The 14,179-nt window shown below is 45.9% G+C and overlaps 1 protein-coding gene across 1 annotated transcript in view; it reads left to right on the top strand.

Annotated features, from left to right (window-relative positions):
- The window catches only part of Dscam2 (Down syndrome cell adhesion molecule 2), a 188,004-nt gene that overhangs the window by 127,942 nt on the left and 45,883 nt on the right, over positions 1–14,179 (top strand). Inside the window, exon 3 of the mRNA XM_076323202.1 lies at positions 10,043–10,207. Within this exon, the coding sequence (XP_076179317.1) occupies positions 10,043–10,207 (165 nt within the window). The remainder of the gene's footprint in view (positions 1–10,042; positions 10,208–14,179) is intronic.

The following is a 14,179-nucleotide window of genomic DNA, read 5'->3' as shown; positions in this document are numbered from 1 at the left end:
CTAGATTTCTCTTTTGCCAGTTTAACGTAAATATTGCCCCGAGTACACCCAACGAAAGATTTCTATTGGGTTTCTAACGAGTTAAAGGGAAGAGTCCAGCGACGAATCAGTAGTATATCCGTAAGATTATTCGGACGGTCGAGTATAGACTCGCGCGGTCGTCTTCTATCGCGAGTAAAGAGGAATTATCGTTGGTAGGATACAATAGGTCGAGCAATCGTCCAATAAACGGAGAATTAACGTTCGAATCCTGTTCGAGTATTATTGTCAAGCGATTCTTCTCCTCGACGCGAGTACAAAAATTTCTGATTACGTGCCCGGATAATTATACGAACAATCAACGCCCTATTGTGTCGTACGGCGCATTTATGCGAGTGGTCGCTGAAATTTTCACCGATACTTTAATATAGAATCGAAATTGTAAATTGATCGAAATCACAATGGTTCTCGCGTAGCTGTGAGACATTGCTAAAATGTCCCGTCGATATAGATTCCAAAACGAAAGATCCGAACGAAATCGTGTTCCCATTGTACTTTCGTTGTAAATTTTTCCTTTATCTACTCGGGTTTGCGCGACGTGCGCATTAAACGTCGAATTATTATTATTATTATTGTTGTTGTTGTTGTTGTTGTTGTTATTATCAATCCACTCCACGGAGAATTTAACACGGTGTATTTAAATATTTATGAAATCTGTTCAAATTAGTACTACAATGTGGCGCAGTTAAATATGTATTTATGATTATTGTTGATCATAATTATTCGTACATGTTTGAAATAAGTTCTTATCGGGTCGTAAATTAAACGAAGAATAGACACCGGATCGAAACGTGTACACCGGTACGGTATCGTTATCAACTTTTACGAATCGAATGCTTTATCGCACTCTCGGCGCACAAGTATCGTTATTCTCCACAAATAACGGTAATAATGTGTACATCGTTCGGCTCGGTAATTCGCGAAATTCGCGAATTTCTTGACGAAGAAATATTCACGAAGTTCCGACTCTATTCGCAAACAGTCGGTCGACCGAGTACACACGCGCACAGTGTAAACATCATCAACGTTGACACATGCAAACACATTATCGTACACGTCGGTATTGTCCAACACAGGCTCCCCTCCAACCCCCGATTCCCCTTCCAATCCTTCCCTCTCGCAACGTGCCTTTTTTCTATTCGCCACGAATATTTTCTTCTCCTTTCGTTCGTTCGTAAATTAACCCTTTGCACTCGAAGCGTTTTTTCTACCTGAAACTGACGCCTCAATGTGAATCTTTTAAATCGAACAATTAATACGGAATGGAATATTTTTATTTCAATACTCGACATACATATGTTTACACCTTAAACAGTGTAATACCTAATTTCCAATTTGAATTTCAAGTCACAAAATTTTCCCAATTATTGGAACAAGTACACTGAATTGGGTGGTGACCGAGGGTCTCCTCTCGAGTTCAAAGGGTTAATAGGTTGCTAGATAAGTTTTGTCGTTCGATGAGAAACAGAGCTATTAGATTCGTCGTTTTATTTTTCCAAAAATGATACCTCTGTTCGACGAACAGTGAAGTTCCACGTAGATCCGTCGACTTATTTGTATATTTACAGTCGTTCAAAATCGAAGTGTAGTATTTTCTTACAATGGAAAAAACGACAAAACTTATTAAACAACCTACTTCTCAGGAGTACCGGTTCAAAATCTACGTTTCGTACGAAAATACCCCTGAAAGTTAACGCCAAGTTTTCGGGACAGGTGGTACACATCGTAACGAGTAAAAAATTGTTCATCAACCTGGGTTCAAACATCGTTCGTTCTGTAGTTACGAGACATTTTCAACAACGAAGTTTTACACGCTTCTCTTCACACCGATTCACGGTATACGTTTCCCGTAGAAGGGAAATTGCTCGTAGTTGAAAAACCGAACTAATTTCGATCTTCCGCAGTTTCGAAACTTGCCTCTCAACGTTCCAATCTCTATTAGTCGTTGATTTAGAACAGCGAACATTCTGTCGGTTGAACGACTGCAATTTGAAAAACTTTCTCGATACAGGCGTTCCATTTGCCCGTCATTGTCCTCTGCCGCTGTACCGTAGACGAACCACATGCCCGCCACTTCCAAATTTCTGCAACGAGCCATTATTACGCGAGATAAAAATAAACCGAGGAATTATGAAATTGTACGCGTTCACGGACGCTGTAATACCAAAATGACCGTTATCGTTGCCGATCGATATCGATGCAACCGCGCAATACACGCGCGTATCGCGTTTAGTTTGTTCGATTCAACGATTCGTTCGATAAATTACAAATAGTAGACGCTCGGTAGTTTCGCGCGCTGTTAAAAGCTCGTAACACGACACATCCTGGAACTCCGAAACCAATGACATCACGAACCCACGTTTAATAAGACTTCTTGCTCGTTTCGACGAGTAAAAGTATCCCTAAAGTTTCATCACAATTTTTGGGTACACCCTGTATACAAATTTTGGAACAATCGTCTTCCGGAAGTCAACTTTGGCCAGCACCGAGTACACACAGTAGTTACGCATCTGTTATTTGTCGTTATCGTTATCAAAAATACCGTCTGTTGCAATTCCGTTTACAACGAGAATATCCAAACTGGACGATTCGTTCCAATTCAACGAATACCGAGATACCGATCGATCGATCGGTACGATCGATACCTGTTATCGAAATGCTCTGGACGATCACCGAATTTTATCGAAATTCGTACGAAACGAATGTACAATCGTGAACGAGGTCTGTGCACGAGGAAAGGTGTCTTTTAATTTTTCCAACGCTTTTTCACGACGATCCGTCGATTGCAACGAAGATCGATAACTTTACTATCCGAGATTAGATCCGAGGCTAGAGCACGTTTCTCCGCAAAGACACGAACGCACGAGCCGAAACCTCTCGAGAAGAGGTCATTGTTCCTCTCGAGAAACCGTGTTCCTGTAATTCGCGCACCGTCTCCACATTCTTCGCGCACACTCCGAGCAAACAATTACACCGTTACCACGCTATAGAGCCGAATCGCGTTATTTTCCAGCAACCACGCGACCGTAATCGCGAATCTCCCCTTAAACGAAGCGACTCGAACGCTGATTACCGTTACGGGTGTTCGGTGTAATGGGAGAAATAATTAAAAAACCATTACGAGAGGAGGAGGAGGAGGAGGAGGAATAGGAGGGGCGTGTGGGTCGCGTTACGCGAAGAAAGGAGAGTCCTCCGAGCGAGTCCCGGGCAAGGATGTTTCCGAATCTGGTCGAATGCGGACGAAACGCGGCCGCTTCTCCGCCGAGTGCCGCGCGGAGCTCGGTGTAATTACCTGTTTAAAAAAGGAAGGGAGAGAAAAAAGTAGGAAAAAAGTGCAATCTGAATGCAAATCCGTGGCAGCTGCGAGGTCGAGCCGACGCTTTCAGGATTGCCAACTACTACCTCGCGGCTATAAAGTTCTGGTCCGGACGCGTGGCCGTTAATTAAAACTTTACTTCCTGCTTTCGGTTTAACGAAAGAAATTTCTATCCCGGTCCGATTGACCGTACGGAAGTTTTCCCGCGGCCCGTTGGAAGTCGATTCGTCGCGGGAAATTCAACCTCGAGGAACTCGACCAGATCCCGTTTCGACCCATTTCGTACGAAGTTTCGCGGAACGTTTTCACAACGGAGGGGAGACCATTCTCGCGGCACGACGATCGAGAAAAACGCTCCACCGACACGCCATTACGTCGAGGACGAGAGAACGCGTTTAATGCACCGCTGCGCCGTAACCGTAAAACCGTCCTACGGTTTACGAATTTTATACGTAGCGATTCGAATTGAATCGAAACGGGGAGGGGGGACGAAACAAAAATATTTTATACCGCGCCACCGTGAAAAACGTAACGCGTGCTTCTCCACCCGGGGAAAATCGTCCTCTCTGTTCTGTTCTCGGCCGAGAGCAATACGTTCGTGTATTGTATCGCTATATTTAATTATTTATGTATTGTACTTACGGTTCTTCGGAAAGTCGGTTCGTTTTCCAAAATGGAGAATATATTATTTGATAAAATGTTTGTACACTCTGAAAAAATTGTGTCTCATTTTCATCGAAAAAAACGAAACGACTTTCCGAACGATCCAATAGTTGTCGACGAAAGACATCAGAATCGAGCGAAAGAATTTAGTCCGATTTCATTCTCTCGTTAGAGAAAACGAACGAAACGGTTACTAGATGTAAAATTCTCCTTTAGATTTGCTTAAAGTGTCGTTCGAAATTTTTGCAAACGACGAATATACGAGAGAAGAACCGGGAGAGCTGCAGGTGACTATCGTTGTTCGTGAACGTGCGTTGAAGAAATATATTTTCGAAATTTCTCTCGATTACGATACATTCCTTTCTTGTATAGTTAAGTGTGAAAGTAAAAATAACCTAACCTAGAAAAACGAACGAGGGAAGGTTAGGTAAAAAGAAAATATACGTGTAAAAAATAATAATTCCGTTCTTGTATAATTAAATGTGAGAGTAAAAATAACCTAACCTAGAAAGACGAACGAGGGAAGGTTAGGTAAGAAGAAAATATACGTGTAAAAAATAATAATTCCTTTCTTGTATAATTAAATGTGAAAGTAAAAATAACCTAACCTAGAAAGACGAACGAGGGAAGGTTAGGTAAGAAGAAAATATACACGTAAAAAATAATAATTCCTTTCTTGTATAATTAAATGTGAGAGTAAAAATAACCTAACCTAGAAAGACGAACAAGGTTAGGTAAAAAGAAAATATATACGATTATTTTATACGTGTATATTTTCTACTTACCTGACCTTCCCTCGTTCGTCTTGGTACGATTATGGAATCGTACTAAAAGGAAGTAAGTATAAAAGTATGAAGTTCGGAGATAAAAGCAACTGGGAGAATGGAAAGAAATAGCAAAAAGCGGTATAAGAGTAAAGGAAAATGATCATTGGTAATGTTCAGCAATGAATACGGTAACTGAGTGCTTGAAAGAGTTAAAGGTTGGCAAAGAGCGAATCGCGAGGAGAGCGAGCTATAGCGATACGAGTAGCGATAGGAGGAAGATTCGTGGCATTTGTACGTACGGTAGATAAAAAAGAAGGAATCGTTGCCAAGCCTGGTGGTAAAGGATTCGACGTATCGACGATCGTGAATTCTGTGAAGAAATTCGCGTAAATGCGAAGGCGTGGAAAGGCAATTAAGTAGTTGGCATTTGTGCGAATATCGAGACGCGTGAAAGAACGAGGAAAAGAGAAAGAGCGAATCCGAGGAAATACGTTGATCGTTCGTCCATTTAAAATCGGGGATGGAACGAAACTCTCGACCTTCGTTCCGCGACGAATCGATCATTTTTTGAGAGCTCGATCGATTAAATACAGCGATATACCCCGTTTTGGACAAACGAGTACACCGATCGTATTAAAAACGATTCAAATCGCATCGCGTTTGACATTGTTCTCGTTGAAAAAATTGCACCGTCGTAAATATTTTCGTACGATTGAAACGAAAGTTAAAGAAAAATGTATTCTTTACCGCGACCGTAACCTTTAAATACAATTTTGTAACCGATCGTAACAGCGAATCGGCTTCGTTCACTGTAACTAAAAACGATCCAAATCGCGATACGTTTGACATTGTTCTCGTTGAAAAAATTGCACCGTCGTAAATATTTTCGTACGATTGAAACGAAAGTTAAAGAAAAATGTATTCTTTACCGCGACCGTAACCTTTAAATACAATTTTGTAACCGATCGTAACAGCGAATCGGCTTCGTTCACTGTAACTAAAAACGATCCAAATCGCGATACGTTTGACATTGTTCTCGTTGAAAAAATTGCACCGTCGTAAATATTTTCGTACGATTGAAACGAAAGTTAAAGAAAAATGTATTCTTTACCGCGACCGTAACCTTTAAATACAATTTTGTAACCGATCGTAACAGCGAATCGGCTCTGTTCACTGTAACTAAAAACGATCCAAATCGCGATACGTTTGACATTGTTCTCGTTGGAAAAATTTCACCGTCGTAAATATTTTCGTACGATTGAAAGGAAAGTTAAAGAAAAATGTATTCTTTACCGAGACCGTGGCCTTTAAATGCCATCCGGCGACTTCTTACAAAGTAGTCGCCGACTCGTGTCGTATTTTACGCTTCACCTGTTCCTGGGGATCCCCAGGTCGCCGGAGAAAGCGACGATCCCACCGTGAATCGAATCTGGCGATCGTACGAGAATTTACCGTACGTGCAAACAAAGTAACCGAAGAAAGTGACTCGCGCGGCGTGTAGCAAGTTTTGCGCCGCGTGGGGCGTACTATATACGTCGTGCTCAACCGTCTACAAAATTCACCGATAATACACCTTTCTCCAACGGACACTAAACACGTACGTTAAAACTTGAATTTACAGCTTCGATTTTTAATGCATTTTAAACTCTACACTCTATTCTTGCCAATTATTAGGTTGTTCGGGAAGTCGTTTCGTTTTCTTTGGTAAAAATGAAACATGATTTTTTTAGAGTGTGTAAACATTTTATTAAATTGTATATCCTCCATTTTGGAAAACGAAATTACTTTTCGAACAACCCGATATATTTTTGTCGGAACGAATGCAACAATTATCCTAAGAGTGATGTCGATAGCGAATGGTCGATGTCAGTTTGGTCGTTCGCTACGCGGTAAACGGTTTGGTTATTTTTTCTGTTCAGTTCCGAGTCGAGAGTCACGAAGACCACACGACACTGTCGTCGTTCACGCGAAGTCATATCACTGTATACTCGTTCGTTCGGACTTTGTATACTTGTATTCTCAAATGTGCAAAAACTATACCACTGGATACGCGAGATCCCTGCATATTATAATAAACTACGTATTACAATCCGAACTTTACAACAATGTTTGTCGCTGTTGTTAATATTACGAGCCGTACAATATTTAATAAGAAACGAAACTATTGATCGCAATACCGACGGACGAATTTCGATTGCGCGGATCGATCTGAACGGAACGATGGAAACGAGATCGAACGAATCCACGATCGTCGTCCGTTCTCGGGCGCCGTGTTCGGTACACAGCCAAGACCGAGAGTTCGGCAAGATTTTTTATCGGTAATAAAATATCGTTACCGTGACGCGACGGCTGCGGAACGTCGAAGAAAAAGAAGAGAGAAGGGAAGAAAGGAGGATGGCGGAGGTGGAACGGTGGGGCCGAAGGTTGCGGAACAGGCGGAAAGAAATCCAACGTCGCGTTCGGGACGTAGTCGCGGGAGAGTGTCTTCGTCGGCGTCGCGACGTCGTCGTCGGTGTGCCGGGCTGGCAGCGTCGCTGGCAGCTGGCCGTCGCCCTTGGAATTTCCGCGTAAATAAAATCTCCGGAAGAGTACAGTGCCTCTCGAGCGGCTGGGCGACGGTAGAAACAAAAAAGGAGAGGAGAAAAACGACCGGCAGACGTCGAGGACGAGGCGTTCGTTACGCTCGCGTCGCCTCACGCCTCGCCGCTTCCCAGACGCCGACGCCGAGATTCACCCGGTTGTCGACGACGAGTAACGACGTGACACCTAGCGCCTAAGTCCGCGTGTACGTGTCCCGCTCCACACGTGGCGAGACGCTCGCCCGGTCTTCTACGTGCGATCGCGCGCATCGATGCGCCAGTCTTCCGAACGCCCGACTGTATGCGTGGACACGGATGCGCACTTCTACCGAGTTAGTAGCTACGATCGCGTACACCGATGCGCGCGCATTCGGAAACCGCGAGTCTACCCGTTCGCGTCGAAATGCCTGCACACTTGCCCAAGACGCGCGTTAGTAGACACGATCGCGTACACCGATGCACACCTGTTCCGAGCGCGCGAGCCTACGCGTTCGCGTAAACAGGATTCACACTTGGCGAAGACGCGCGTTAGTCGTGGGCTCGCGTACACCGATGTACACACGTTCCGAGTGTGTGGGTGTACGCGTTCGCGTAAACAAGATACACACTTGGCGAAGACGCGTGTTAGTAAGTACGATTGCGTACACCGATGCACACGTGTTCGGAGCGCGCGTGTGTGTTCGTATCGCGTATACGGCGCACACGTGTTCCGGTCACGCGAGCGAACGTGTCGACGTACACGGCGCACACGTGCTCCGGGCACGTGAGTGTACGTGTCGACGTACACGGCGCACACGTGCTCCTACCACGTGAGTATACGTGTACGCGTACGCGTGTCGCACACGTGGCTGTGCTAGCGTTCGCGTAGAGGCTCACGCGTGCGTTCGGAGCGCGATCCATCGCGCGTGCGGGCCCTGCCACCGCGCCGCTACCCCTCGAATCGCGTAACACGTTTCAATTACCGCGGGGCGTGCGATGCATCGTTCCGCGTGGGATTATTCGAATGGCCGTGTTTCGCTGCACTAGGTCGAAAGTTCAAATTAATGTTAACACCGACGACGATGGTACCCGGCCCCACGCGAGCTCGTTAGACGCCTCCCTTAAACGGCGATTACAGCGACCATGCGCGCCACGAGGGAGAACTTCGTCGCGTGGAAGACACGAAAACTCTCGGGGGTAAACTCTCGCGATCGATGATCATTGGAACTTATCCGCGAGTCTTCGACCCGAGTAACGAGAAAGAAACGATCGAGAAACGACTCGAAACTGTGGAGAGCTTCGAAGGTGTTACGGTACGCGATGTCGAAAATTATTCGAACCCTTTCCAGAAGAGTTACGAGCAATCGGACACGATCGGAGGGTTGCCGAGTAATTGTCGATCGATAAGAAATTAACCGAAGACAGTGTTTATAATTTATAATTCTACCATTGTAATTCTATCCGTTATAATTCTAGTAGAGAGTCCAATGTCAACGTCGATGGTGAGCGCTGATCGGCGCTCAAATTCGAGTAAATCTCGAATCGACGAAATTATCGCGGAACAGGTAGCTATTTTACTCGAAGAATTGTCTCGAGCTCGAGTCTCGAGACCCTCGACAAGGGAGGAACCGTAACGAAGGTAACTCGGAGAGAAATAGCGAGCGGAGTAGAGATGGTCGATCTCGAGCGTTTCAAAGGAACGCCGCACGCGCCACCACGAATCGTCCAATTACAACAATTCAAATTTCTCATTTCTTTTCATTTCGAAGACGCTATCGACGGATCGGCAAGGTTCTCCCGATCGAAACGAGTCCATACACGACGTAAATCGGACCGATTTCATTCCCGACGATTTTTTTTTTATAAATAACCCGTATACCGAAATTAATGGAACGGTGGTAAAATTTCTTCGATTTCTGTCGCGTTTGGACGCGTTCTGATCGGGAGAGCCTTGCCGATTCGTCGCTACCGTTACGATAACTATCGTTGGAAAATTGTAAAAAATTCAAACGTTTGAAATTGGAAGCTTCGTCGCGATACACGTTCGGAGGTCGCTGCTCGTCGCGCTATTTCGTCCTGGTTTGCTCTCGCCGTGTATCTATTCACCGTCTTTGTTCGTAGTTTCGGATTACGCTCGGCTCGAGACGTTGTACGGTGTGGAAACAGGGTGGATATGCCATTGAAATTTAAGCGAGACCTCCCTGTTGAAATTTAAGCGAGCATTACCGTAATTATCGAGAAAATAAGCTACATTGTAACTCGCGCACCGAACGTGTCGTCGGTATCCAATTCCAGGCTTAAAATGCATCCAGTCTCGTCGCCGAGTTCTCGAACGTAACCGAAAAATGCAAGATCGATGCACGGTAAACGATACACTGGAACTATTGCCGTTGACGATTCCATCGGTGTCCTCTTTATCCAAAGTTCCACAACCGAGCGAAGAATACGCAAAGTTTCGTGTAAACTTCGAAGCAACAGCACGAGTCGCTTTGTCCTCGACCGTAACGCTCGAGGACGAAGAACAATTTTTCTTTAGAAAAGGCTTACAAATATTTGTTCGCCCGTCATTTTTATTTCAATTCCAACTTTACCATTTGGCGCGCGTTCTACACAACCGCGATGAAACTTTTAGGTAGACAAGTTCGCGTCCTGGTTTGCACGGACGACTAAAAATAACTCGTACGTTTATTTGTTCGCAGTGGTGGCTCAGGCGTACAAAGTCGACGTGGAAGTGATCGGGGGTGCATCCAGGGGATGCACAGCGGTGTTGCGATGCGTCGTTCCCAGCTTCGTGAAAGATTTGGTGCGCGTGGTGTCCTGGTTGCAGGAGCCCTCGTTTTACATCTACCCTTCTCTGCAAGGAGGTAAGGAACCAGCTTTGCTACCAACGAACGACAACCTCGCCAATTTCTGCGGTCTCTCTCGCGATCTAATTAACTCTCTGATAAGCAATTGCCGTGATTTATGCAGGGTACGGTGGCGTTATCGGTGTTCGTTTTCCGATCGTTGATATTAAGTTTCGTAATAGTACCGCATCGCGTGTTCGGAACAATTCGTTTCGATAATGAGATTTGATAACGCGCATCGATTTCCCGTACATTACGGGAAATTTCGACCTCTTTTCCTCGATCCAACGATATACCCTTGGACAAAGTCTACCGAATCGTGTTACGCAACGTTGCGATCGGAAGGAATACTTAAATCGATGTTTCTCGATATTTTTTTTTATTTCGACGTTCGTTTGTTTCACCTTATCGCGTGTCGATCAGTTGCATCGACGAACTCGCTTATGGAAAATGGTATTTCTTTTCTATCGTTCCATAGTTCAACGAATAGCGTTTCTCTTAGATAAATTGTATACAATCGTTCGAACGATGATCATTCATCGTAACGAAATGAACGATTAACTCGGTAAGTCTCGTGATTGCAAATACATTGCTCTACGCTATCGAAATCCTACGCTTTCGATTTGCTCTGCGCTGTCTAAATTCTTTTCCATGTACACGACCAACGTACACTCTTACTTACCAAATATATATCACGAGAAAAGTTCAAAATTACCTCCACGATTACACGCGTATCGATAACGTTTCAGACCCTGGCAAATTTCGTTTCTCCGTCTCCTCGTGTTCTCATCGTACAAATTGAAACAAAACGTAGACGAAGAGTTTTCGCTCGGCCCGGACGTACGTACAATTCCTATGTCCGTGTAGAACTTGCTCGGTGTAACTCGCGATAATATCTTAAAGTTCCTCCATCTGGGAAACAAAAAGTTCGCGGTCGCGGGCTCACCGAGATTCTTCCCTCGTCTCCCAGACGTATAATACGTCTCTAAATTCCGCTAAATTCCCAACACCCGTTTTTGACTCGCTCCGCGTAACGGGACCCGTTTCGACAACCGCTTTCGCGCGTTGCAAATATTAAATTCCAGCGTGGAGAAAAAAAATGGGGAACGGTTAACGTCAGCCTCGCGAGACTATTACGGCTTACAAGAATTTATTCGACCCTCGGCGTTCCCCGCGGAAAATACCGAAACTTCTTCCTCGTTCGTTTTCGTTCATAAATTTGTTGCGTTACCGGCTCGAAACTACCGATCGTAATAACGCTTTGTACATTTCTCGTAACGTTAATTCCGAGCGATCAATCGCACGTTTGGGGTGCAGATGAAATACATTCTGCGAAAGAAAGACACGAGAACGGATTCCGAGATAACGGAGAACCACCGATCGGTAGTACGGGTAACGCGAGCATCGAGCTCGTAAAATACCGAGTTTTCATTTCTGGTCGGTCACTCGTTCGTAAATCCGTCGCGTTACCGGCTCGAAACTCTGGATTATAATAACGCTCCGTATATTCCTCGCGACGTTAATTTCACGGGATTAATCACGAGCGATACGAGATTCGGGAGAGAAGGAGCGCGAAGGGGGACGCGAAAAAAGCGCGCTTCCCTCGCGACGGTAGCCGCGAAAAAATACCGGCAAAAAAGATAACGGAAGAAGAGTATGGCGCGGACTAATAGCCAGTCCCCTTTCCCCGTTGGATTACCAACGCGGCCACTCGAACGCCTATTATTCTATGCGAAAATGCGACGCGCTATCGCGTAATCGATAATTTCGCCTATCTCTACCAAAATGTAATATTCCGCGGGCTCGCGCGCGGTACGAGACGGCAATAAAAGCCCAAGAGACATTCCAGGGGGCGCAGATGCAGCGACACGGCCGATAGGTGGGCGCCACGAAGAATTATACACGGTTCTCGTGGTGGGGGAAACGACGTGGCGCGGCACGGCGCAGCGCGGCGTGATAGACGAGGGGGGGTGCGGAGCGCGAGAGGACTGCGGTCGGGCGATTTTCACGCAGGTAGAGGGCACCGGTAGTATTATGCCGTCGCGGCGTTGCTTACCGGGACTAAAATTTAATATCCGGCGAACGCGGGGGCCGTAGCCGGCCGCTACACTGAAATTTAATATCCACAATAATCTTGCATCGCCTTCCGGTGGCGGGCGACGCCGGTAGGTCGAGATACCCGGGGACATCGACCTCCCGTAACACGGCGAACTCGTTAATAGTCGTAGAAAATTAATTAGATTTAAGAACGTGTAACCGACTTGTTTCTCGCTGGTGGCGCGACGCGACGCGATGCTGACTCTTCGTCGTCGTCGTCGTCGTCGTCGTCGTCGTCGTCGTCGTCGAATCGAAAAAGATAACGCTCGGTAATTAAAACGTAATATCGCCTCCCCCCCTCTCCTCCCCGGTCGCGCTATTAATTAGTAAGCTTAATTAGTAATCCTTTTAATTGGACGCGACGCCCCGTTGTTAATGCCGTTTGAGGACGATCCAATGCGATCTTTCCACGAATCTCCGTCCTCCTCGAAAACCGTATGGTAATTAATCCCTCTTCCTCGGACCGCCCACGGATGTTTCCGTTCGTCGATTCGATAACGTTATTTTATAATTGCGCCCGATCGACGTAGACGAACGTATTCGTTCGTCGATAACCGAGCGAAGAAGAAAATACAAGAGCTGGCGCGTTTCCAACGGGTACGGGGTACGGGGCAGGGGACATTGTCGTTCGGTTCTCGAACGAGGAGCGCCGGATCGGCGTAACTTTTATGCGACGCTGCGAAAAAAGACGTCGTAAAAACGCGCGTCTACCGCGCGACACGAAGATATTGGCGCGCCGGTGAACTGCCACCGTTATCGCACGGTACCGTGAAATTCGCTGCGGAATCGTTCCGCGCCCTCGGACCCGTGCTACGACGAGACCGAAAACCCGTTTCGATACCATCGATGCGTTCCAGACGGTTCGCTTCCGTAGAGTTTGCGCAGCCGATTACTCGACGATTAAAAATCTTCTCGAACCTGTCTGTTCGCGATTAAACCTATCGTTGACTCGTGTTCGCGAGTTACCTCTGTAAGTGCAATCTTTTCCGTAACCGAAGCTCTTTACGCGACGTCTCTCTCTTTCTCTCTCTCTCTGCAATATCGTTACCCCGTATTGTCTCTCTCTCTAAATGTACCGCGGAATCGTTCTCTGCCCTTAATCCCGTTCAGCGACGGGAACGCGATTCGATGCGTTTGCATTCGAAATCGAGACCGTTGGCTTCCACGGATTATTCCGTCCAACCGATTATTCGACGATTAGAAACATTTTTATCGCAATTCTAGTTATTCGTGATCGATCGTGAACACGATTTAATTGCTTGAGTGCGATCTTGGTTGTTAGCGAAAATTGTCTCTCTATCTATTGCCGGTTGTCTCTTTAAATTTACCGTGGAACGGTTACCTGCCCCGTACAAAGAACACGTAGCTCGTTGGTAGCGCTGCAACGCGTTGCAAAAGTTTGGGAAATATAAATTAGAAACGCTCTTGAAACCGAGATAGTTGTTTCTCGATGGATTTCGAGATCGTTCGGCGGTTGAGATATCTTTAACTGCAAACGTAACCTATTTCTCCGTGTTTAATCGTAAACACGATTTACTTCCGTAAGTGGCATCCTACTCGTGGCTAAAGCTCCTTACACGGCATTATCTCTCTCTCTACGCGCCATATTGTGCTTGTATTGTGTCCCTATCTGGCGTGTGCATATAACGTGGCGTCATCTACCGTTCGTGCACCATGATAACGGAGACAGTGCGCGGGAAGCTGCTTTGCTTTCGAGAGTAACTATGGACAGGATTACGTAACGATGGCGGGCTCCGAAATCTACTTTCCGAACTAGACTTGTAATAGAATTCGCGCTACGCTCGGGACAAAATGTAATATTTCTACTCGCTCGAGGCGAACCAGCGACTCTTAGCGCCGTAACGTTTGGCTACCGAATAGTTTCGCGTTCGT

This window comes from Ptiloglossa arizonensis, chromosome 11 (assembly GCF_051014685.1).
Source record: "Ptiloglossa arizonensis isolate GNS036 chromosome 11, iyPtiAriz1_principal, whole genome shotgun sequence".
NCBI lineage: Eukaryota > Metazoa > Arthropoda > Insecta > Hymenoptera > Colletidae > Ptiloglossa > Ptiloglossa arizonensis.
This window is presented reverse-complemented; position numbering and strand designations above follow the sequence as displayed.